The sequence below is a fragment of the Strix aluco genome, chromosome 4, assembly GCF_031877795.1.
Source record: "Strix aluco isolate bStrAlu1 chromosome 4, bStrAlu1.hap1, whole genome shotgun sequence".
In the NCBI taxonomy this organism is placed as follows: Eukaryota; Metazoa; Chordata; class Aves; order Strigiformes; family Strigidae; genus Strix; species Strix aluco.
The window spans coordinates 78,875,956-78,902,890 of NC_133934.1; the positions used below are offsets into that span (position 1 = coordinate 78,875,956).

A 26,935-nucleotide genomic window follows, 5' to 3' on the forward strand; every position below is an offset into this window, starting at 1 on the left:
ATCTAGTAAAAAAAAAGTTTCTGAAAGAGAAAGGAAACATTCCAATTAGTCTTTATTGTGTCATCTGTAAAGAGGTAATAAAAAGGGGGATGAGCTGGTCAGGCAGCTGCCATGATCCTTACTATGAAAACACTGTTTAAATGGAGGTGGTATAGTGGATTGCTGCTGACCTGACCTTGGTTCCATATGGTTTGCCTCATTTATTCTCTTCTAATTTATTTTATAAAATACAGGAGAACAGAAGTAAAATTGCATAGTTGGACTGTACTGTGTCTACGTAAATGGCAGCTTTTAAAAGCAGTTATCATGTTGTGTTGTAGTAACTCTTCCAGCCCTTTACAAAAAATAGAATTATGTTGATGTTAATGACTTTAATAATAGTTATGTGGATACAACCTCTCTTCTGATTGTTATCAGAAGTCACAAAAATTTATCTTTTGATGACAATATACATTTTCCAGGGGGAACCTGCCTTATATTGTAGCATTCAAAGATGGATCTCTATTCTCTAGATAAAAATGATCCTTTTAAAAAGTCTGTATCTTGTGTTTTCCATTCATTTAGAAGATTTAAAGGGGACTTGCAAAAGCTACTTGCGAAATTTCAGCAACTTCCTGCTTTGAATGCTCTTAATAAATGAGTTGAGAGCCACTCAGAACTCTATTGCAACATTATACATACTTATTTTTTCCACGCCTAGGTCCTACATGTACTTTCCTGATCCAGATTCTGTGCTTCTGTTCTGAGTAATGTTCCAGCAGGCAGGATGCTGAGGATGGGGCGGCCAACACATAACTCTGCTGGAGCATGGAGCAGGCTGGAGAGTCAAGTAAGTGCCACTTAAACAACACGACATTTTAGGAAATTTCAGCAAAGCTTTAAATGTTATTTTACAGCCCAACAAGAAAAATAGGTAATACCACAAATTTAAGGCTTGGAAACATTTTCTGTATTTTAGATGAGATCACTAGTACCCTATAATTTTCTGCTTTTGTTTTTCTACTCCTTGTCTTTCACTTGTACCAGAATTACATAGTAAATAGGTCTGGATTTTTTCACATTTGTGTTTTTCACAGTTTATTTGTGGCACAGTAGTTCTAGGAGACTTTCTTGCTTGGACTTAATGCCTATGTCTAGCTGACCTTTCGCAACATGCGAGGCCATAACCCCTGACCCTCAAGGGTGTTTAATACAGGAAGGAAATCATTGCAAGTGTCCAGCATCTCTAGGACTCTTCAGAGCTCCCCAACACGCTTTCTAGATGATTCTGTACCAGTTGCATTTCCAGTATGCAACATGGCCCCGTGACCTCATTATAACCAGAAGCCATTAGCATATGGCACTCATTACCCCCCAGGCTTGCACACAGCCCTGCACTGGCAGCCTGAGGTGGGATTCTCCCACTTGCAAACATTTGATTGTCCCATGGCAACAAACAGAGTAGAGAGCTGCCTGCATGGTCCCTTGTCATGGGGGAAAAAACAGAGTGCCCTAGCTGTGGGACCTCACCCATGCAAGGCAGGCACCGTGCCTATAACTCTGCCGCCATGGTGCCTTCAGCACACCTCCACAGCCCTATCCCACCCGGCCTTCCCTGCCAACATGCTGCACTGTGGATGGATAAGTCCCTGTGCAAAGCCAGTCTGCCTAAACATGCAGGTAGAGGGAAACAGACAAACAGAAATTGAATGGTCTCCATGCTAGTTGTGGCAGTGAAATTCTTGCTTAGGATGTGGTGGATTTTTTTTACAATGAAGTTTGATCAAAGCTTCTTTAGCTTCTTCAGTTCTAAACTATAGCTCATCTTTTCTGCTGGCTTACCACATGCTTTTCTGCAGAAGTCATAGAAATGATCAGTCAGTTCAAAACTGAGTTAATCACTGATTACTCAACAGCTTCCTATGACTTCATAGAGAAGAGAAGGCTCCAGGGAGACCTTATAGCAGCCTTTCAGTACTTAGAGGGGGCTACAGGAAAGATGGGGAGGGACTCTTGATCAGGGAGTGTAGGGATAGGACAAGGAGTAACGATTTTAAACTGAAAGAGGGCAGATTTACATTAGATGTAAGGAAGAAATTCTTTCCTGTGAGGGTGGTGAGACACTGGCACAGGTTGCCCAGAGAAGCTGTGGCTGCCTCTTCTCTGGAAGGGTTCAAGGCCAGGTTGGACGGGGCTTTGAGCAACCTGGTATAGTGGAAGGTGTCCGTGCCCATGGCAGGGGGTTGGAACTAGATGATCTTTAAGGTCCCTTCCAACCCAAACCATTCTGTGGTTCTATGAGTGCCAGAGTGATTTACATCAGAATCTTAGCTTTTATTAAAAGCAGGAAAAATATAACCCTCCTGATTATGAAGAAAAATTTGGAACTCAAACCCCACCAATTTAGCCTATGGAAAGTTGGGAGGATTAGAGCAGACAGCAGCAGTTTATGGGACAAGTGAAGAATATACCATAGCTAAGTCACACACCCAAATCTCTCTCATGTATTGAGAGAGTCACTCGCAATAAAGTTTGTTTCTTGTTTTTATCTAATTCCTTGCCATTCTGCTGTTTGTATTCTGTTGGGAGACTGGGGTAAAAGAGAAAAGATCATTCTTAGGAGATCATAGTATCTTCCACTTGTTGGCTGGGTTCAGGTGTCTGACAGTACTGTCATCTAGACTACTGCATGGACCTACTTGTCACAGGCCTTTCAAAATTGGACCTCCTTATAGTGCTCCCACTTCTACACCCTCTTCTTTTTGGTCTACACTTCTATCATCTCCTGCACCATATTCCATCTCTCCGCACCAGACTGCAACTCCCTAAGCCTTTGTCCCTACCTTTTCAGTCTCTAGCTCATGTTCTCATATAAAAAAGCAGGTCCTGGCACTTCTCAGATGGTGCTGAAGATATGATGTATGATAATGACAGAGCAGGTCATAAGCCACTGTCTTGAGCAGGTACAAGTTACTGCATGCTAGTTCTTCCACAATGTTTGCCTGTAGCACATGTGAGTAAAGTTAAGGTTATTTACTCTTCCAGGCCTGTAAAAAAGTCAAATGCATCAGAAGCAAATAAGTTTCCATTTATGCTGAGCATTTCAAATACAAATATAGTCAGTGTTGTTCTGAGTGTAGTATTTCCCCTACTGCTCTTAAAGAATATAAAAAGCCATTACTCATGCAGCAAGATTCAGACAGAGGATTGTGTGACTATCCCAGCAAGCAAGCTTATTTTGCCCTTTGGTCATAGTCATGTTGCCTCTGTTATAACTTACCTATTTAATCTCCTTCATCCTTCATGATAACTTAAAAGAAGTCTCATGTCTTCTGGAAGTGATTCTGTTTGCTTCCAAAGCCAGTGAACATTTTAAAATACAACTGTACCACTACCCCTTGTGCAAGTTTAATCGTCTGGCATTTATGCTGTTACTTTATCATCTCTTAGATTAATCATTTTATGCTATTTCTCATATTTATACACAGTGAATGATGTAGTTATGAAGGTACAGACAAAAAGACAACATCCTTCCCAACAGGGCTTAGTATCTCAGAACAGATGTAACATATAGTCATTAACATCTATGTTGTGCCTGTTAAAATAAAAAGTGCAAATAAGTTGAAAATAGTAAATCATTGTAGAATAGTCTACTATGAGGAAACAAGCTGAGCAAGATTCCATCCATTGAGAATATATTATTGTGCACTCTGTAATAGTTTTGTAAAGATTTTTTCCTTTAAATTTTTAGTGATCGATAAAGATTTGAATTGGGTGATGCATTTGTAGTTGAGCTATCTTCTCACGTATTTTTAACAGAGAATATTTATATAAAATACTCTCAAAAACTACTGCACAAAAGCTAAGAATATTGTGATAATGTCTCAGAAAAGTTTCCAGAGATCAGCTCAAAGAGGTATCACTCACTGCAGAACAGACAGGTAGTTACAGTGCTACCAGAAATTTAGGAACCAAGGTTCCCAGTCTGTTTTCCAGGAATCAGATCAGCCTTCCACTACCAAAATTACTTTGAATAACTGAATCTCTGTCTGTCAATCACTTTGTTATGAGTTATCTCTATACGCTAGAAGAGAAGATGACATTAACAGAAAGTTAGAATTGAGTATCTGGTCCTTGGGAACTTGACGGGGAAGCGGTCCAAGAAGATACTGATCTACAGGCTCACAAATAATTACTTATCCTTAGTGTACCCGAGGGTGAGTCTGCATGCACCGAACTAGCTTCTGTCTAGTGCTAGCCTGTGGGCTGTGTGATGCTCTTAAGTGGTGTTCTAGAAGGTTGTTGTTAAGAAGGTTGCTGAATAAGAGTTTATTCCTGACATTAATCTTTAATATAGACAGTTTTATTAACATAAACATGAGAACAAACTAAATAAAGGGGGGAAATGTACATTTCACCCATTGTCTTGCTCCACTGATTCTAACAGCTACTAGTAAAAGCAGAATTTTTTGTTCTCTTAAAAGTTCCTACAATAGTTTACCATATGATTTTAAATTAGAAGTTTAGATTAAACTACATATTAGCTGATTCATTATTCCTAATGTAAGGTTCTCCAGCTGAATTTGAAAGTTCAAAGGCTGTGATTAGAGGATTCCCTCCCTCGCTTACAGCTGGGGACCTGTGGAAAATTTTATATTTTTTCATTTTCTATGTCTTTCAGAGAAAAGGAAGTGGTTTAATCATTTCTCTAAAATGTATTGTGAGGTACGTTTGCAGAGTTACACATGCATTTACTTTATCTTCATGTTTTCCCCACTTTATCTTCATATTTTATTTGCATTTTAATTATACCAAAATTTGCTTTTAAAAAGATCACAGAAATGCCACCATATTCATTCACTCACTCATGAAAATGACATAAATCAGCCCCAATCTTGGTTGTTAATTTCTTTTCTTTTCTCTGAACAGTGTTAAAATGCCTGTTCCTTATTCAGTTGAGTCAATGAAACTCTGTGACAGTTTAAAGTAAATGTTAGGCCTATTTATCTACTGAAGGAATAAAACTCACTGCACACAACCCTTGACTTCTGGTGTTCAGGTTATGCAGTTCTGTGAAAGACAACACAATGCCATTGAGAGCGCAGCCTTTGCAATTTCTGTTATTCTCTCCTGTCTCCCTTTCCATTATCAATACATTAAGTCCTTTTTTTTTTTTTTTTTTTTTTTTTTTTTTTTTTTTTTAACACAATCAACATTAGGTCTATAGCTGGAACACAATTTCAATGCTTTTATTAGCTAATCTGGACTCATGTTTGGATGAAGTTTCATATGCAGTATTTTGTTACACCTTTGTAATCATCTAGCCAGTTGTAAACTATATTTATTCTACTGTGCTGTAAGCCTACCAAGGTTGCTGGGCAAATGACAGCCTCCAAAAAAGCTCCAGGCATATTCACTCCCCCTATTTCACCTCAAAGTTATTTTTAAGACAAACACCAATCATATAACTCTTCAGTATAAGAGTTAAAATTTATCAAAGTCCTAAAAAGAAAGAAATGAGAGGTGAGCATGGAAATTAGGGTGCAACTTCAGTGGGCATTTCTATGAATCACTACATAACAAGTTTTTAATTATATCAACTTGGAAAGTGGGATAGTTAGACTGCAACAGGTGGACATGCTCACTATGTGAGAAACTTCCAAGAAAAGCAAAAGCAATCCGGGGAGTGTTGCTCTATTTCCTTTCTGGAAAATGTTGCCTGTTGGAGACATGCCTCTAAGTTACAGCTCTCCTTCAGTATTAGGGTAGGCTGCAGACTTGTTCTGTCCTTGCTCCAACATCTCCAGTCATTCAGCCAACTCAACAGCTTAAGCCTGAATCAAGCCTTTTTTACAAAGTTGAATGAAGATGTGTTCTCTCTCCGAGCTTTCCAGATGGTGGCAGGAAACAAAGGGGAAAAACTACGGAACAGACATTCCAAACCTGATGAAAATACAACTTTCATCATTGTTGCCAAGGAGAAATTGATGTGATATTAATACATTCTGTTCCCTAGTTCCTAAGTGAGGTTAACAAACAGTCTCTTCCACAGAGAGGACCATTTGCCATTTCAGAAGAACAGACAAATCTCTACACAAAGATTAATATTCCTTTTCTTACCTGCTTTGCTCACCATCAATGCCTGTAGAGTAAGATCAATTCAATTATTGTATCCTGAAGAGGGATCAGACAATAGAAAGAAGAGGGAAGCCTCTATAAAAAAAGGGAGAGGAGGCATAGAAAATTGTCAGAAGACTGTACTGAGAAGCACAGGAACATCCAGAAACAGCTGCTGGAGTAACTGCAGAAATGGTTGGTCCTGCTGGAGAATATTCTAATTTAAACTCCAGTTCAGAAAAGCCCTACATCCTAAAATTAATGACATGCTGACAACAATCATGTGCTTCTCCTGCACTCAGGCTGCAAGATGATGAATCACTGACAACCCCACCTCTTTTCCTGCTACTTGCCTTTCTGTGCATATGACAAGGACAGCAGGCGGAAATACTATGTTTATCATAGCAGAGACTAACACAAACCTATGGCCTCAGTACTTGCAGGCATGCCCACTACATCTGCATTGTTGCATTCAGTGAAGTTAAATATTTATTCTTACAGGCTGAAGTTCATGGTGTAAGGTTTGCGTTGTTGGTGGGTTTTTTTCTGATAAAAACATTTATATTTGACAAAGGCTTAATGCAGCATCATGTGCTGCAATGTTTTTTTTTAAAGGAACAGCTGTATAAAATCCTTCAGTTTCTAGCTTCCTTGCAGGCTACCTTGATGCTGTGCTCAGCTGGCAGGAGGGATTAGATTGCATGAACAACAAAAGTATTGGCAGTTCTGCTTTCCAGCCACTGCGAAAGCGCCCTCCCTCTTTTTTGCTGGTATTGTGTCAAATAGGGAAAGTTTTACAGGCACTTGAGGCATTCGCTGTCTAATGTTACTAATTAGCCTCATCATTAAGCATCGCAAACTCCCTTTCGACCTCCCAGCAGAAAACCTTTTGGTCATTCTACAACTTCTTGAGATCCTCCCTTCTATCTATTTTGTCTGGTGACTGAATCAACAGGCAGGGTAGTGGAGTGTAGTAAATGCCTGAGCCTTGCAATATTATGCAGATGGACTGTGAGACCTGAAGGGCTGTGCAGACAGGAGTCCTAACGGTCTTGATGTAGCTTGGCAATCCAAACTGTACAAATCCATCTGTCATCCATGCATTGCAAAATTTTGTAAGCCAAGATTTCAGTATCCACTTAACTGATGTAATCTACTCATCTACAGCCTTGGCGTTTGATTTATCCTCATCAAAGTGATGAGCTAAGGATTAGTAGTAAACTATGCCCTGAAGTGGAATTATCTCCTTGGTATACCGTTTTAACTTCTAGATTGTCTCTGAGTGGATTTTTACGATGATAAACTTCATTTCCATGCCATGTAGTCATTTCTCTATCATATCACTATCCAGCACAGCCTTGTTGTGAATCACCATTCCTTCCCAGCATTCATGGGTAGTTTCTTGAGCCAAGAAATAATGCTCTCCTGAATGAAGTTGCTTCAGGAAAAGTTTATTCACAGCTTTTTTTCTGGAAGAAAGAGAGGAAAATGTCAGCATGGCAACTTACTTTCAAATGAAAGCATCTTCAAGTGAAAGTGTATTAGCACATCTTTTTTTGAAGAACACAAAGTTCCCTCCCTAAATACAATCTAGAAGTTTCACTTCAGCTCAAAACAGGTGATTATCTCACTTCCCTCCTTTTGTAGGGAACATGGAATTTTGTTGGATTGACTACAATCACAAAACCCCAGTGGTTTCTAACAGATATCCTATGGGGGGCTGGGGCGTGGGGAGGGAGGAAAAGACCTCACATGGCCATTTGTATGTACTGATTTAAAGAAAACCAGCTATGGAAATAACAGTTATTTCAAATGAATTCTGATAGTTATAAAAAAATAAATACAGATATATATTAAAAAAAACATTTGCAATGCAGATATTAACAGTCAGTTCTCTTATCTACGCTATCAGTCAATTTTCAACTAAACACATAAAGCACAGGCTGCTATAAAAGTAATTGCTTCTACTGCAGCGTAACACAATGCACCAGACCATTAATGTCTCATGATACTCTTTGCAAAAGTAGAATTGGTAGCCTTTATGTCCTGGCTAAATTCTTTTGTGAGTAAGTATTTTCCCCTCTCTCTTGAATCCCAGGTATGTGTTTCTTCATGTCCTTGTCACAAACTTTTCAGCAAAGACAGAGAACCTTGATTTATATGCTTTGTATACTTTTGTGTCCTTAATTGCTCTGATATTTTGCTTATTTAACCAGTTGTTTGTGTTCCCCAGAAATAGCTAGCTACATAAAAATAGATGACTCCTGTGACTTCCAATTTCCTACAGAAACTATCTGGATAACTACATGGTTTTACTTTTTAAATTTTTCTTTTATTAACATGTCCAGACAAACACAATATTATTTAATGGACTATGGCTTTGAGCCTGCAGTTATGCTCATTTTGTTTCATACAAAACAGATATTTCTCACCTCATTATCCTGCTTCACATAGCTAAGAGAATTGCCCCCTTGTCCTGCTCTCTTGCTTCTATTCAGAATTCAGAATGCTGAAAGGTTGTGCCATAATCTGGTTGATTTTAGACTTTCCCAGCATATTTTGGTGGATTTAGTCCCTCCAAGATACAACTTTCTGTGTTATTAAAGAGGTCTGATTTTAAAGTTCGCTGTAATAAATAATGTGAATTTAATTTTGCATCATGATACTAATGCAGAGGAGAGATGACCAAATAATATGTCAAAATTAAGATCCTGAATCATGTTAATAATCCACAATATTTCTCATCTCATCTGCTGTTGATTTGCAGATAAATTTGTCAATGTAATTTGAGAGGTATGCTATGGCATTTTAGACTTAAGTAATTTCTTCCTGTCTTTATTTGCCTTCCAGTAGAATGTGCCTTTCACTTCACTTAATATCATTACTTAATTAATTAGAAATAATTTGTGCTTTCTCTTCACAGCTACCATCTTTTTTTTCAAACTTAAAGATCTGGGATGTGATTTTTTTCCCATTGCAGATATCCCATGACTCTTTTTCTCAGCTTTCAATGTTATGTCCCCTCCTTAGAATATTCACCAGGTAATCCTACCACACAGGATAGCCTGTTTGTCAGCCTCAAATCCTAGATCTCATATCAGCAAATACTACATTATCTTCCTCATATTTAGTGAGCCTCAAAGATGTTTTTTCCTCTGCTCTGCTCTTCAGATCCTACTCACACTGCCACTGGGGACCATAAAGCGAAGTAACCAACAGGGTCCGGAAATTACAGATGTCTGCAACAATAGCAGACAAGGAAAGAAGCAGGAGAAAAGAGTACATTCTCTGGGTTGTAAAAGTTTGAGTTTGGCCATTTTATCTACCAGTCTTTAACAAACAAACAAAGAAAAAATCCTTATAGTGCCAAATAAATTAGGACAAAATTTTTGTTTAGTCAGCAGAAAATGACTCAAGCAGTAACAAGGTCAGGTATAGTCCAAATCCAGTGGTATCTTTTACTTACCCATTCTGCCCAGCAGCTCTCCTTTCAGAGGTTCTTATGAATATACTGGCAACAGTTAAATGTCCTTGAAAGTTTTTCATCTCTTTTTCATATCTTTTTTTCATTTTTAAGAAGCAAGAGTCCACATGCTGTTACCACAAGAGATTAAACTGTGATACGCAGTTGTCATATATGTTATGAGACAAATAACTCCCTAAGAATATTGAAAAATCTTCTCTAGGAGTGTTAGGTACTAGGCAAAGATCTCTTAAAAAAACAACCAAACAAAAAGAGATTGGCATTTGGTTTTGTCTTGGAACTAGGATTTGTTCTCCCAGAAGCCTCTTCTAGACTGTGACACTAGTACTCTGATACTGCACAATAAACCAATGCAGTGTCTCAAGACCACGGAAACCTGGCCCAGGTGTCACTGAGATTTAACTGCAAAGTATTTGGTTTAGTAGCCAATCCCTCAAGAGCAATTCCACTGTATGAACAGAGAAGAGAAACTAATGTAATTTCTAAGGAGCAGGATGCTTGTTCACCTGAAAATCCACACTGGCATTCAGGAGAATTCAGGTCACTTTCTGAAATCTCCACAAATTCTATGTGTAACCAAGGACCATTAAAGCAATATTATTGTGTGTCCATTCTCCAGCAATAAAAACGACATAACTCCTTCCTTTTTGCATTTTGTCTGACTTGAGGTGTTTTGTAATCTCTTTTGGAAAACATTACCCTTAATTACAGGTTTACATAGTTTAGAGTATAGCACACTACGTTCTGTCTAAGCAGATATTTTCAGTTGCTACCATTAGACAAAAACAGTATAGCATTCACATAAAGAATGAGTTCTCAAAAAATGTCAGTCTTTCAAAAATGCAGGTGATATCTCCACTTATATTTTTTTCTAAAAAATTAGTTAAAATAGAGGCAAATACAATCAGTTTGTTTCAGCAAAGTTATTATCTTTTTCTGATAGTAATCATGCTGATATTCAAGTAACTAGTAGCATATAAAATTACTGAAATTAATTCCAGTTATTCACTCCACCTTAAAAAAGATAAAAATCAGACACACAGAGTTGGCTGTGTATTAGTGAAACTTTGTTAGCGGAATTTTAACCACAATTTGGAAATTACTCAATAAGTATCCTTTAACTGAGCTTATCCTCTTACTGAATGTTAATCAATATCCTTTGCAATTGTAAAACAAATGAATGTGAATATGCTATGAATTGAGAAATTCACACCATTAGGAGATAATTACAACTAAAGTAAACAAACAGAGTTTTGGCAAAACTGCTGAAGCTTCCTGGTATTTTTTTTTCTATTGATTTCAACCTCCTGTGCTTGGCTTTTCTCACTTCTGCTTAACTCCTGAAGACCCATGGAGGATAATTAAAAGCAGGTAGGAAATTTAGAAAAATGTACATTTGTCACATTGCATGAGAGATGGTTAGGAGGAATGGGCAAAATATCTTTTTTTCCAAAGACCTTCAAAACCATTCAAATACTACTGAGATTCTGATAAACACTAAGCTGTTACCAGGTCAGAATATGACTATTGAAGAAAATTTATACCAGACCCAAAACATTGCTAGAAACATCTAAATAGATCTCACAGGTCTATAAAAACTTCAAGTCTTTAGATTATTAAAAGCATGCATTAAGATATTCTAATTTGATTGGTGCATGAATCAAAGTGGTTGGTTCTATTTCTGTTAAATTACATAGTTAAAATGTTATTGCATTCACCCTTTCTAAAAATAGAACTCAAATATACAAGAGTTAACAATACCATATGGAAAGAGTCTATTTCAGAGTAAGAGACAGGTACCTTTATGACGACTCTGTGTAGGTTAACTTTGAGATTAAAAAAAAAAAGACTTTAGTGAGTCAGTCCAGCATTCATTTTCTGTAAAAGTTGAAATGAAAGCTTATCACAGAAAACACACTTATTTAATTTGTATGGTAAAACTTGAAGAAAATACAGTGAAGATATTAGATTTGGACTGATTTGGGGAAACATTTTAAGTGACAACTTTATCTCAGGAATACCCCCACCCTTTCATAAAGGCTGGAATTTTTCAACATAAAGTTTTTCAGGATGTGATGAAGCATGTGAGGGTCTAGTACTCCTGAATGATGAGAGAGATGTGACAAGTATCTGCCCTCACAATCCTGATTTATGAGGGGGATTGGCTTATTCCTCTAGCCAGAAACATAATGTATGCTAATGTGTTGGAGGAAGAGGGATGTGCAAGCTGCAGCTGACGAAGACTGGAGGGAGAAAGAGGAAAACTGAAGAGTGTTCCCCATAGTGAGCTCTGTATAAGAAGATGCCTCAGAGCTCAGCTGTGGAACAAAGCACTTTGGGTCTGGATAGGCATTTGTTATTTTTGAAGGAAAACATAGGTCAAGTTACTGTATTTACATGATTTTTGTCTCAGTTTCAAGTGAAGGACTCTTGAAACATCTATGTTGTCTCTGTAAGTTATTTTGATGTAATTTAGTATAGAATACTGCTGATTGCCAGCTTGAGGATGAAGGGGACCTTCTAGAGGTTTTGTTCAGCACCATGACTTCAGTAGTGCTGGGAAATGTGAAAACAGCACCAGGAGCTAGAAAGTGATCTTCATAGGCTGAACTTACCCAGTGTTCTGGTGTGAATGTGATTTTTACCACATCCATTCTGTAACTGAATGGATGACTACCTTGATTAGTCAAAAATGTTTGGGGAATATAAACCAGTTGGGTCATCACTACAGACATTGATTTTATATGCATTCCTTGGCTGATGCTATCATTTCTCCCTGTAGGAGCCAGTAGTTTAAAATCAATTAGTTGCTTTCATTTCCTTACCAGGTAGAAGCAAGGAGCTGGGAGCTAGAGAGAATATAGGGAAACCCTAGTGAAGAGCTATGATGCACTGGCACTGAATTCCCCACGGGCATAAATCCAGTTGAAAATTCTGTTATGGGTACATGGTGTTACCATTTTCATTCTCTCTAGCTGATCAGAACACAAAGTGTAGCTCTCCTTTCTAATGTTCAAATTTATCTTGGGCTTTGAGAAAACAATCTTCAGCAGCTGGATACCTATAATTCAGGCAGCTTTACTGGCTTTCCTACTCTTTTTCTTCTGTTATTCCATACTCAAAACCACGTGACTTGTGCATTGTACTCAAAAAACCCTATGCTACTAACATTTGTTATCTTGGTTAGGGGTTATCTAACAGTCCCTGAAAGTGTTATAAATGTACGGTGATACAACAGAAATGTCCAGAGTGTGTAAACTAATACATTCACTCTTCAGGTATCTATGAGACTTTTGTTTCCAAGGGAATCTTTGTGAAACTTTTCTCATGTTCTACTTTTGAAACAATTCCTTCTTTTTTCTGTCTTCCTCTTTTTTTTTTTTTAAAGAACAAACCCCCCACTCATCTCCTGCCCTCATGTAACTGAAAATATCTCTCAGATTCATAAGATTTTATGGATGCCTGTAGATTATTTTGCATAATTTAAATGACACATGAATATTTCAGGTCTCATTTTAAACTGTCTGCAATTTCAAGATACAATAGGTCATAGAGAGGACAAAGTAGTTTTCTAGTAGTTTTCATCCAGCTAAAGATGAATGATGACAATAATGCAAATTTATGTGCTGTGCATATGTGACAGTTTTTAACAAGAAACTAATAGATCATTTGACTACCACTCTGGGTAAGATACAGCATTGAAAGTGAACTGATGTATAAATATTGAGAAGGCCAACTCAAGTCCTGTATTAAATTTAGTAAAAGTGACTTTTCAACAATAAGGTAACCCAACAAAATGGAGGGCTAGTAGTGATCCTCTATGCTTTCTAGGATCTGAAGGTTTTGCCAGTACCTTTCCTAACAGCTCAGTCCTCAATGCCATATCGAAAGTATGGTAGCATCCAAGAAGTAGGACAGACTGATTTATCTCAAAGCAATCCAAGACACCTGTTTTGTGCTGACTTAAATATCAACAAACAAAATACCATTCATTTAAATAATGGATCTTAATTTTGATTTCTGATTATACTTCTATTATTTTCTAAAGAAATGATAATTTTCTCTAGTTCACATAACCACTAATTTTTTTTCCAAATGAAAGAAACCTTTAAATGTACTACACAGTATTTCTAACCAGAAAAAAAAGATGTGCCATATTTCTTAAGTAATTTTGTAAGTTATACGCTCAGATTCTTAACTGTTATCGTGCTTTTATCCTATAAGATTGTGAATTATTACTTTTTTGCTTGCTAGTTTGTTTTGTAATTCGCTTACAACTTTTGTCAGTCTTCTTTCCAAAAAAATGGGAATGGAAGTAACATACTCAAAGAATATTTGAATCTTGCCTTGTATGTGTTAAATATGAGTAGTCAAACCATTTCTGATATAGAAGAAAAAAGGAACATTCTCAAACTAACAGGTTATTCTTTTTGCTCAATGCCCCTCAGATTTTCTGAAGGATAGGGAAGCACCTTTGGAAAAAAGTGTTAGGAATTTGAGTAGTATAAATGCCTCACTCTTACTGACACTAATAGAATAAACTGATATTTATCATTCCTTCAACTGACCACAAGCTTGGGTCTATGGGATGCAACTTTGTTATGTGCTCTGAAGAATTCTATACATGTCTGCTTTGGTGCCAAAAGTAATCTTGAAAGTATGGTACATTGTCCCAGGAATTTTGAATTAGTAAATGATAGCCCTTCCATGTAATTTTTTTATTCCTAGTTTGTAACTAAGAGAGAAGAAAGTTTGTTTTCTCTTTTTCAAATAGGTTGCTCAGTTCTGAAATAGCTATTCCAAATGATGAAAATGTTCTCACAGTGGTGAACTGAAACAAAAATAAACAGATCAAAACCACAAAGAAATTGAATACTTGGTTTTTGGAAAAAGGAAATACCAGCATTTGTTCCATTGTAATGTCTGAAAATAATATATATGCTTACTCAAGGTACTGACATTGTGACTTTTAGAAAACTCAAGCTGACCTAAAAAATGAAATATATGTTCCCTTAGGTTACACATGCTTGCAAAAGCAGTACTCTAGAAAATTACATTATGAAGAGGTGTCATTAATGTAACATTTTGAATTTTTAAATTACTTACCATATTTTAAGTTTAGAACTTAACATTACCTGTCAAAATTTGAAATGTAAGATGAAAAAAATATTTATGTAGAAGAATCTGCTACATAAAATTATTTAAAAAATCAGTTAAAAAGCAAACATTTATTTATATTGATAAAAATGGGAAAAAAAGAGAAGTTATAAACTTGAAAACATTAGCCCCAGATCTGACAAGCCTTATATGTACTCTCCTTTGCTGGAGACTGGAGGACATAGCAGGGAAGTATCAGTATACGCATTCCTTGACATCCAGAACTGGCTGCGGATGGAGACATCAGGTCTAGAGGACTTTTGCACACAGTCAGCTCTGCTATTCCTGAATTTGATGTGCTTCTCTAATTCATATCAGAGACATGTACTTAATTTTTAACCTGTAAGGACTAGAACCCTTTCTCATCTGCTTGTTGCAACTGACCCATAAGGTATGTACCACCTGGAGACCATCAGGGGCTAAAGAACAGTCATTATGTGTGACATCTTACAACAGTATTTTCTGCAGGCCTTTGAGTGTACAGAAGCTGTGTAAAGAAGCGTTAATGTAAAACAGGTTTTCAACAAGAAGATTCCTGCATGGCTACTCTGACGAAAAACTGATTGCCTATACAGGTCTAAGACACAGATCAGCAATGTCAGTCAGGCTCTGAAAGCAAAAGGTAGAAAACCCACTGGGAAAAGAGCAGACACAGCAACTTGCAGGCTCAATATCCCAGTATAAAACAAATAATAGTATTAAATCTGGCCTAATCAATTTGCAAGACTTTCTTAGATGGCATGCAGTAGGAATGGATAATTCGCTTTGGAAAAATCAAACAGATGCAAAATTTTGAAAAAAAAATAAGAAGGAAGTTTTGTTTTCTGGGACTGAAATGGTGCTGGACCTGTTCTTGCAGAAGTGTTGAAAACTTCTAGGTGTGTGTTCTCAGGAGGAGTCGTCTAGTTCAGTAGTTCAGAAGTTCAACTTCTGAAGAAGAGAGTTAGACTAAAAATCAGTGAGCTCAGTTAGAAATGTTCCTGATTTTAGGGAAGGAAAGTGTAAAATTCTTCAGCATACACATTTCAGTCACACTCTGCTATGCTGATTATCCAGTTTGCATGTCTTATGCAAAGAGCACTAGGAACATTGGTGAAAGAGCCTATTGTGCTATCTTGATCCTTAGAATAAATGTTTGCATTGATGACAACTCCAGTTTTGGTTTGGGAGTTGCTGTAATCTTTGAAAGCAGCAACAGTGTGCCGGTGTGTTCATTCTGACCTGATACAGGTGTAACACAACCTCATTTTGTTCTAATTTTGTTCCCATGTGGAAACAGGCACCCAATACTATCAGTTAAGTTTAAAAAAAAAAAAATCAAAGAGGAATGTTTATGTGGACAGAGTCAACTGTTTGCTTGGCCTCTTGAGGTCCCACACTGAAATTCCCAGAGACTAATTATTTCCCAAACTGAAATTCCCAGAGATTTATTATTACTATCATGAGTCATAGAGAATGCAATCATAAGACTTCAGTATAAAGCTAAGTCTTAAGGTCTTCAAACATTTAGTCAGGGAAGTTTCAGAAACCAGGTGGCAGCTTGGGACTCATCTGTGATAATTCGGTGAATTTTCCTAACTGTTTTCATTTCAGTTGCTTTCTGCCGTGTATCTCTATGCGCAGTATGCATGATGCCTATTTTGGCTTTAAGACCAGAAGGTGCCAGGCTGTATGTGAACGGCCATATTTTTAGCAACTTCTAAATCTGATTCTAGCTTTACCAACCATGTGGACCTTACATGGCAATTGGGTGAATATCTGACAAAACCAACCTTTGTTAGCTGTTCTTAGGAAGACAACAAAGTAAATCAGTCTGAAATGTTGTGCTTCCATTCAGGACAAATAGGTGTCTTCCTTTGGTGGCAAGCAAGCAGTGAGCAGTCCCAGTGGGAGAGTAAAGAAAAGCCTATATAAGACAGCAGGGGTATATTGCCTTCAGCAAACTGAGTATTGTTCAGGCAAGCAGTATGACACACAGTTATTAATATGTTTGGTAATTTTTTTTTAATTTTTATTTTTTACAAAGAGAGACTATGATTGTGAGGGAGATCAAACACTGTATCAGCCCTTGCCTAGAATGACATAGACCTAATTTCTAGCTCTACCATTCAAAAGTGATGAAAAAACTTCCTTGAAAAAAGACTATAAGGAAATATTATCTTTAGCTTATCCACCTCTTATGCCTTCCAACAGGGTGGATGTGGCACATTTGCTAAACTGGCTACCTACAGCTGAATCAGGCATTTATTTCAGTGGGAATTGCTGAAAGCAGTCCATTTTGAAAATGAGACTATTTTTTTTTAATTGATTGATGTTGATGTGAAGATGTGCACTTTCCAATTTGTAAGAAGTATTAATTTTTCTAGCAGACTACATTATCTCTCAAAATGTTTCTTTTACTTAGCAAGACTAATCATAATTATGGAAATATATATACATATATATTAATAGAATTGATTGACTTCTCACAATGTGGCCATGGGTTAAACTTACAATGTGTATTTCATCTCTTACAGTTTATCTTGTATCTTGTATGAACGTATCGGAAATATTTATTATCACATGATTACTGTCAACAAAGTGAGTTGCTTTGGGCTTAACATCTTGTATGTTAAATCAATGAAGTAAGTAATCCCAGAGTGCAGACCTGTAATTTTATGCATTTTATGCTCCTTTTCAATATTGTTCCACAGAACTTTATAATACAAAGGCACCCAGGGATTTATTTGTTCTTTGCAGTATTGACAATTATTTTGTGTACAACTGCTTTTAACATCCCTCTGAAGCACTTTTTTCAATCTTTTTAAAAACACTTTTGTCTAAATGAATGTACTAGCTAGTAGACTCATCCTACCCTGTCTGAGAGAAAATTTGAAGTTTTCTGGCTGAGCACTGTTAAAAGCTATGACTACCATTTATTCTTTTTTAAGAGCTACAATACAGAAAGCAGCTTAATATAATTTAGTATTGCTTCAGCTCTCATTAGTTTGCACACACACAACCTCTTCCATTCCTCTACACGTTCTGGGTTTGGCTGCCAAGAAACGAAGGAAAACCCACACAAATTGAAGAAACCTCAAATAATGTTAACTACTGTATTGCACTCACCACCTACATACATATAGAAAAAGTGGTTCAGTGTGCAATCTCATAATTTGTTACATTCCACAAAAATACATTAAAAATTTACATGAAAGGGGGAGGCTTCTATAGCACACACTAGAGCTTTTCCAATAATCAATTTTCCTCTATCCTAAGGCAAGAAACTAAGGATGATTGTTCCATTGCTGTAAGTCTTACTACAATGTTATTTATAGATTTAGAGTAATATAAAGCAGAAATAATTTCCTTTTCAAATTTGTTTGCCTTTCCTATGCACAAATCTATATTAGAGATATTTTGTTCTTTCCTCGAATCCTGATATTGTTTTTTTTCTGCCTATTGAGCTGTTTACAATATTTCTTTTGGAAGTTTGTGAGCTGCTTTGTTCAGCTGTTCAATAAATCTATTTTTCACAGGTTAACATTTTGGTCAAATTCTCAACAACTTTGGAAATGGAAATAACTTCATTGGTTTCAGTAAAGCTATGGCAATTGACACACATCAGACTTCATTCTGCACTTTAAAGAAGAATAAATGCACAAGAAAAAGTAGAGTATTTCAAACTACATCCTGACTGTTTGCTTCAGAATCCAGTAAATTCCAGTAAAAGTACTGCTGTAAGAGAGGGTCATAGATTATAATTTTATTTTTTTCAAAAAGCTCTGAACGTACTGCCTTACTTTACCATTTTGAGAACTGCATTTGCTATTTTTAGTCTTCTATCTATCACAAGTGTGTTACAGACCTCTGTTATCATGTGATAGTATTCACAGACTCTGAGCTGAGTATTTTGGTAAGACTGAGATATTATTTGTCCAGCAGTTGCTCCTGTAATAACTATTTCAAGGTCTCAGGATTTCCAACTTTTATGCATCAGTACCACATCCTTTATATTTTTTACTGTTTAAGTTTCTGTGTTTGGCACTGTGTTTTAGATCTTAATAGCCTACCCCTAAATGTACAAAAATTTTATCCCTAATTGTTGGATATTTGTTGCCATGGCATAAAAATATCACAAATAATATTTACAGGGAGTGCCTAACAGCATATATAGATCAGGACACTTGCTAAACAAACTTCAGTGCTGACTAGTTCTGGTTCTTTTTTTTGTGTTTAATTTGTCCTTTACATTTCGAATCTCCTGTGATTCAACTGCTTACTAATCTGGGAGAGTATAGTCTGAAAGGCCTTTTCACTAATTATTTCATATTGCATCCGAAAGGGGGTCGTTTAGGGATAAAGAGTCAAATCTAACCATCTGTGCCCTATGGAGTTTTTTTACTGTGTACTTCCTCTTTACTTTACTAACTATGCCTTTAACTCATTAATTTTGCCACTACCAAAACTTGGGACTTCTCTATTTATTGATCAGTGTTTGTCAAGCAAATGTCTAGCATTAATGTCATATATGCTTGCATCAGGACAACATTCAGTTGGTCTTTCATAATTTAATAAATGATTGATACCTTGAAAGGACTGACATTACATGGAAGGGTGTTAAAAGAAAAAAGCATGTATTCGCTTTCTTTTCTGGCTGGATCTTGCCAGCTGGCAAAAAATGCCTAAGAGAGATCCTGAACTGACAGACAAGGGGTAAGTCTAACCTATGGAGTAAGCAACGTTTGATGTCCTGATCTCTCACTCATGTAAATAGGGACATGGCACCCCTATTATAGCAGAGCTGTTAATGGAAGAGGCCTGTGGTCATGGAGTATGCATTGTCTGAGACTGTGACTGACAAATCAGAGAAGGCAGACAGACCAAAAGGAAAGCTCTTAATTTATAATATTCATACTTATATTCAACTAGTAGTATTTATCCCTAAACACTACAGCACTTCTGTTGGGTTTCATTACTAGTGTGACTGGAGGGTTCTTGGGAAAGGTACAAAATCATTCTTTGCACCAAGGACAAACTTCCTCTCAGGCCTATAGCCAAGTATAAGACACATCTTTATAAGGCAATGGTATGAGCCCCAGGCCTCAAGCATGTTTTGCAAAAGAAGGTCAGAGGAAATATTTAACTTCTTACATTTCAAATTCTGATGTTTAAGGTATTGAGTGGAATAGCAATGACTCTGTGACCTTTTGGCAAAGTTTTCAAACAGGCATTGCAAACTTTACTTTCTGGCATAAATGCCAATTAGCAAGAGCATATAGGAGAAGAAAGTCCTACTGGATGACTGTCAAAAGCAAATCAACAAATATTTAAGCAAACTAAGAACACATAAATGCATAAGTGATTAAACTGAAAGAGTTTTCTGCCACACTGATTACTGAGAATACTCTTTTGAAGGTCAACACTATTCACATACAGGCAGAATAAGTTAGGTAGGATAGTACTCCACAGGAGAGGTGCCACTACACAATAAAAACAAGGAAAGCTATAGTTCTTGGGGGGAAGGGCGTGAAAGGGAAGTAATCAAATAGGAGTAATATTTAAAGAATGACAAATTTTAAAATGACAGCTGCAAAAATGCTGTAGCCTGCCTAACTCTAGCTATATACAGAACTTCTAAGAAAGCACTTTGGCTTTGTGAAAGGCTTGAAGACATAATAATCTAAGGCAAGTGTTGGCTCTCATCCAGCCAAGCATTCAAGCATGTGATTCAGTAATTCCACTGACTTTCTGGATCAGTAAGTACAAGCTAGACAGAAACGTGGAAAGCTCGCTCTTTGCCCTCAAACCTTGAGGAGGAGAGCTGATGGTAACACCTGGTGGAGCTTGAGGGCTGATTTCCTAGGCTTCTATGCAAAGATGGGTAGGAAGGGAGAAGAAGAACCAAAATGGCTGTGGAATCATAATGGATTCAGGCACCATGACAGCAAAGAAGCAACTTTTTAACAGTTGCTGCATCAAATGGTCTTCAGAACAGAATTTACCAGAGCTGTAAAATATGTTTCTTCAATAGATGGGACTAGTCTGTAGAAATTGGGAAAGGATTTAAGGCCCTGGTACCAGATCCTGTCATAGGAAAATATTACTTTAAGTTGATATTGATAACACACAAATTAAATTACTCTCAAGGTGTGTTTAGAGGGCTGTACCTATAGGTAGCATCTGCTACAGAGTTTCTTATTGTCTCAGAGTACATTAATGTGGTTCTGTTTTTATCTCTGAATTCTATCCCATCAGAATAAATACATTCTGACACTAATTCATATTCAGGGGGTTTGTTTATTTGTTTCCCTTTGGTTGCTTCCTTTAAACTGTCTAGAGGAACTTAGGAATGAAAGAGCAGAGAGATCTTTCAGTATTCCAACATTTACTCCATAGCAGGCACTAAGAACATGTCTTTTCTCTAAAACTTATTCATGATCCATGAAAATTTGATTTAAAAATTACTTATTTAAGGGCTCAGTACTGAAACATCTATCTAGTTCAGAAGCATTGCTTTCTTTATGGACTCTATTCCTTTTTTAGTCACTTCCATTAGTTTATGAAATCTTTACTCTTTATTGTTTCTCTCCTGAAAAATTATTTTTTTTTAAAAAAGGTTATTTTTTACAACACAAGAATGCAAATGGGAAAAACATCTGATTTTCTTCCAAATCTAGATTGTGACATAAAAAATGCTCAGTATGCTGAGCATAGAGAGGGGACTGAAGTATTATGCACAATATGCAACCTTAAATAGATGCAGCACTCTAGTTATGCAGCTACTTGGCACTTTGTCCTCTTGAAAGGGATTGCCCTAGCCCAAGAGGACAGAACAATTAATTAGTGGAGCCAACAAACAGAGAACAGCAGAACAAGAGCCACAGGATGAGATTTTGTTGGGGGAGGAGGCAGAGTTCTCTAAAGGAGGCTATGATTATTGTGGCAAAGGAGACATTGAAGGAGAATAATTGTGGAAGCAATGCAAATGAATGGGTGTAGAGCTCAGCTCTGTACGATGTAGACAGTACTTGAATATGGATCTAAAAAAAACATTCTTTATGCCTGAGATGTTGCTCAATAAAACATCCAAGGACTAGAGAAAGTTGATGGTACAATTTTAGAGGGAAATTTGCAGCAGTAACAGAGAAAAGAAGAGAGGATTTACAGCCCTGTCTTGGTTTCGGCTGGGATAGAGTTAATTTTCTTGAGCTGGGAGAGAGCATAGCCAGAGCACCCGACCCAAATTTCAGCCAAGATAGAGTTAAATTTCCTTGAGCTGGGAGGGAGCACAGATGGAGTGCCAGGCCCAGATTGGCCATTGAAGTATTCCATATCATGTGACGTTATGCTCAGTATATAAAGGAAGCGGGTTCTCTCTCACTTCTAGTTGGCATGGCAGGATCACTGCTGGGGGTGGGTTGCATGTGGTGAGCAAGTGCGTTGTGCATTACCCGTTTGTACTTCCTACTATAATAATAATTATTATTATTGTTGTTTTTTTACCATCGCTAAAGTGTTTTTTTATTTCAACCTATGAGTTGTTCCTTTTTTGTCCCTTCCCTATTTTTCTGGGCGGGGGAAAAGGTGAGCAACCAGCTGTGTGGTGACTGGCTGCTGGCAAAGTTCAAACCATGACAGTCCTTTTGGCACCCAACATGGGGCTCAAGGGTTGAGATAATGACACATCGCATCATAATGCTGGTTGCTTGGCTCCTTAAGATTTTATCATCTCATTTGCTGTATGTAGTCCACATGCTGCTGCTTACCACCTGTGAGAGTTAGATTAAGATTTTGTTTTTGCTGTACTATGTAATGCTGATTCATAGCGATGAAGTTGTCGGTCCTGGGGCTATTTGTAATTATGTTTGAGAATTTGGGGAATTTTGAATATCCTTGGAATGCTCACATTAACACGATCGTCTTACTGCTGGGAGCCAGTGTGTTCCTGCATATGTTTCAGGCTTTGTTTGGGTTAAGCAACTATTTAAGAGTATCACCTGGAGATCTACCCTAAGGTTGGAGAATTATGGGTGGCTGGGGGTGTGGGATAGCATGGACAAGTACCTAGAACAGTGGGCACCTCTGGTGTATTGGAACTTCACTCCCAAACAGGTGCAGAATCCTGAAGAGCTAGTAAAATATTTGGAAAAAATATGTTGTTACCTGTGTAATTCCAGAGAGGCACAGCTCACTGCAACATGATGGAGCCTGGCACTTAAACACTATTCAGTACCCTCAAAGGGAAGAAAAGGGCTCTGGATCTGGTAACAAAATGACAGACATTGCAGCCACTCCAAAGCCTGCAACAGAAACTGCAGCCACCTCAACCCCACAACAAGCGCTGCAGCCACTCCAACTCTGGCAACAGGTATTGCAGCTAATCCGACCCTGAAAACAGGTGCTGCAGCTGAACCTGAGGACCACCCTCTGACAATCAGTTGCTCCCATACTTAAGAAGAAATATACAAGAAAATCCCCTTTTAGTGTAAAGGGTGATGATGAACCAGGGCCATCACAAGAACAAGAGGAGGAGGCAGACCCAGTGGTAGTCACCTGATTCTTATCCCTGAGTGAGTTGTGAGACATACAAAAGGATTCAGCTGCCATCCAGGTGAGCACCTTATTAGCTGGCTGCTCCAATGCTGGGATAGCAGGGCCAGTAGTGTGGAATTAGAGGGTAGGGAGGCCAGGCAGCTGGGACCCCTGTCTAGGGAAGAGGGCATTGACAAGCAATTGGAAAAAAAGACACAAAATCTCAGTCTCTGGAGGTGACTCCTGTCAAGCATGAGGGAGGGGTATCCCTTCAAGGAAGATGTTATGTGTCATCCAAGTAAGTGGACCACTATGGAGAGAGGTATCTAGTACTTGAGGGAACTAGCCATGCGGGAGATGGTTTACTATGACCCAGATAATGAGCAGCCACCCACAGATCCAGATGAAGTCCAATGCACCTGGACCCTTTGGCGGAAGTTTGTATGGAGAACACCATCACCATATGCCAATGTATTAACTGGAGAGACGAAGAGGGACCAACAGTGTATGAATTGTCTCGCCAACTACGACAATATGAAGAAAGTCTTTCTTCCTCCCTCGTTGTGGCTGTGGAGAAACTATCTCAAGAATTCCAGCAATTTAAAGATGATATGTCCTGCTCCCCACCTGCATGGACAAGGATCCCAGCTATTAGGAGCAAGTGTTTCTCTACTCGAGAGAAATCGTTTAGATCACAGGGGAAGCTGTTTCATCGCCTGCCTGACCATGGAGAAGACATGAGGAAATGGGATGGAAAAGCTACCTACCTCCTAGAAGAGTGGGTATGTGAGTTGGAAGGAAGAACAACTACAAAACGGGGTTCTTTCAGGAGAAATGCGACTCCAGTTTCCACTAATCAGTTGCCCAAACAGAGCAGAAAGGTCAAGTTTGCTCACGATCCTATGAGAAGAACTTCTGATTTGTATTCACAAGAAGTGAGTCACCAAGATGAGACTGAAACCCGTGCATGCCACACTAACCCATTCATCAACAGCGAGTATTATGACTGACATTAGAGGGGCCCTGCCTCCAGCCAGGTGGAGGACAGGGACAATCGAGTTTATTGGACTGTGTGGATTCGATGGCCTGGCATGTCTGACCCCCAGCAGTATAAGGCTCTAGTGGACACTGGTGCTCAATGCACCCTAATGCTGTCAAATTATAAAGGGGTAGAATCCATTTGTATTTCAGGAGTGACAGGGGGGTCTCAACAGCTGACTGTGTTGGAAGTTGTAATGGTTTAGCCTCTGCCGGGGTCTGAGACCACGCGGCCGCTGCCCCTCCCCCACAAAGGGAGTGAAATACAAAGCCCCAAGACTGAAATAAGGAAAGGTTTAATACAACAATGCAATAGCAACACAACAAACAACAACAATAACAATAACAGTAATAGTGATAGCAATGAACAGAGCAAAATAGCTACCAAATACAGCAGTTTGAAGCACGAGGTACAAAACCACGAGTGCACCGCGCTCCCGCGCCAGGAAAAAATGTGACCTGCCAGGATGTGACGTCCGCATGGTATCTGAATAACCCGGCTAGAGCTCCCCCCCCACTGCTGGGGAAACTTAACCCTATCCTGGTTAAACCAGGACAGAGGTTGAGGTGAGCCTAACTGGAAATGAGTGGGAAAAGCACACCCTTGTGACTGGCCCAGAAGATCCAAGCATTCTTGGTATACATTACCTCAGGAGAGGGTATTTTAAGGACCCAAAAGGGTATCGGTGGGCTTTTGGTATAGCTGCCTTGAAAACAGAGGAAATTAAACAGCTGTCTGCATTGCCTGGTCTCTCAGAGAATCCTTCTATTGTGGGATTGCTGAGGGTTGAAGAACAACGGGTGCCAACTGCCACTACAACAGTGCACCAACGGCAATATCGCACCAATCAAGATGCTGTAATCCCTATCCATAAACTGATTTGTCAACTAGAGAGCCAAAGAGTCATTAGCAAGATGACTCCCCCTTTAACAGCCCCATATGACCAGTGTGAAAATCTAATAGAGAGTGGAGATTGACAGTGGACTATTGTGGCCTGAATGAAGTCACGCCACTGCTGAGTGCTGCCATGCCAGACATGTTAGAATGCCAATATGAACTAGAGTCAAAGGCAGCCAAGTGGTATGCCATGATTGATACTGCATTTTTCTCTCTCGCTTCTGGTTGGTATGGTGGTATCTTTGTTCTGGCAGGACTGCTGTCGGGGGCAGGCTTCATGTCAGTTGGTGGGTGTTGAGCAATCGCATTATGCATTCCCCTTTTGGATTTCCTATTATTATTGTTTTGTTACCATCACTAAACAATTTTTTTTATTTCAACCTATGTTTGGAGAGACAAAAGGTTGAAAACCTTTTGTCTCTCCCCTAATTTTCCAGGCAGGGGAAAAGGTGAGCAACTGGCTGCATGGTGACTGGCTGCCAGCCAAGTTCAAACCACAACAAGCCCTTTGTTGCACAAGAAGTCAAAGAGAAAGTGTTGAGGACACATAGCTGTAGAACAAGGCGCAAGTGGAGACCAACTAAAATAGGATAAATAATATGCAAGAATATGTCTATTACACTAGAGAATGAAGATGAGAAATGGGCAGAAACAAAACATTGCATGGCAACAAATAAGAGAAGGGCAACACATCATACACACAGAAAAGAGAGGGAAACCAAGAAGCCAGGGATGAACAAAAATGGAATACAGGTTGTTACAAGAGAGAACAGTCTGAGGAGGACAATTCGCTTATAGGAGTAAGGAATGGAAGGACTTGTGACACCTGTCAGTACCACTGAGACTAGCCACAAACCTCAGAGGCAAAGGGAGAAAGGACTGATCAAGAAAAAAGCTGTGTGCTAGAGATCAAGAAGTTAGGGGAAGATTGGGAGTAACTAAAAATTAAGCAGGTTAGACTTCAGGTTTTTGGTTTTTTTGGGGGGGGGACTGAAGGGTCTTTTTGTTAATAGCAACAGATTCCAGGATTTTGAAAGAACTGGACTTAAACTTCTGGCAGGGGAACATATTGAAGTATGAGCCACCAGTGTGATACAGTCATGAAGAAGACACTGGCACTAGCCCGTTCCCTGTTTCTCATGGAAGGTGAAAATATAGGCAACAGTTTCTTAAATCCTTCATGAGATGTCAGTATGTTGTGTGCTTCTGGTCACTTGTTTTCAAGAACAATGAAGCACATGAGGATTGCTAGGAAGATCACAGAAATGGACACAAGTGTCTTCAAGAGATTGCACTGTATAGTTGTAGTGGGTTGACCCCAGCTGGCAACCAAGCTGCCACCCAGTAGCTTGCTCACTCTCTGCCCGTCCAGACAGGAGAGAGAACTGGAAGCATAAAAGTGAGAAAAACTCAAGGATTGTGATAAAGACAGTTTAATAAGTAAAGGAAAAAAAGGAAAAAACACAAGCAATGCAAAAGTAATTACTCACCACTTTCCACAAGCAGACCGATGCCCAATCAGTCTCAGATCAATAGTTACCTTTGAAAAACTGCACCCCTCCCCTGACTTTTAAAGCTGAATGTGATGGTATGTGGTATGATATATCTCTTTGCTCAGTTTGGGTCAGCTGTCCTGGCCATGTTGCCTCTCCTTTTGTGCTCCCCCAGCCTACTCGCTGGGGGTGGTAGGGGAGAGCAGAATCAGCAAAAGAGAAGGCCTTGCAAGCACTGTTTAGCAATAGCTAAAA

General features: G+C 38.5%; 1 protein-coding gene across 5 annotated transcripts in view; it reads left to right on the plus strand.

Annotated features, from left to right (window-relative positions):
* Positions 1 to 700: 700 nt before the first annotated feature.
* The window catches only part of IL15 (interleukin 15), a 43,494-nt gene continuing 17,259 nt past the window's right edge, over positions 701 to 26,935 (plus strand). For all 5 annotated transcript variants that reach the window (XM_074823715.1, XM_074823719.1, XM_074823716.1 and 2 more), the window contains exon 1: positions 701 to 829. In XM_074823715.1, coding sequence (XP_074679816.1) covers positions 767 to 829 — 63 coding nt within the window. In that variant the 5' untranslated portion in view covers positions 701 to 766. The remainder of the gene's footprint in view (positions 830 to 26,935) is intronic.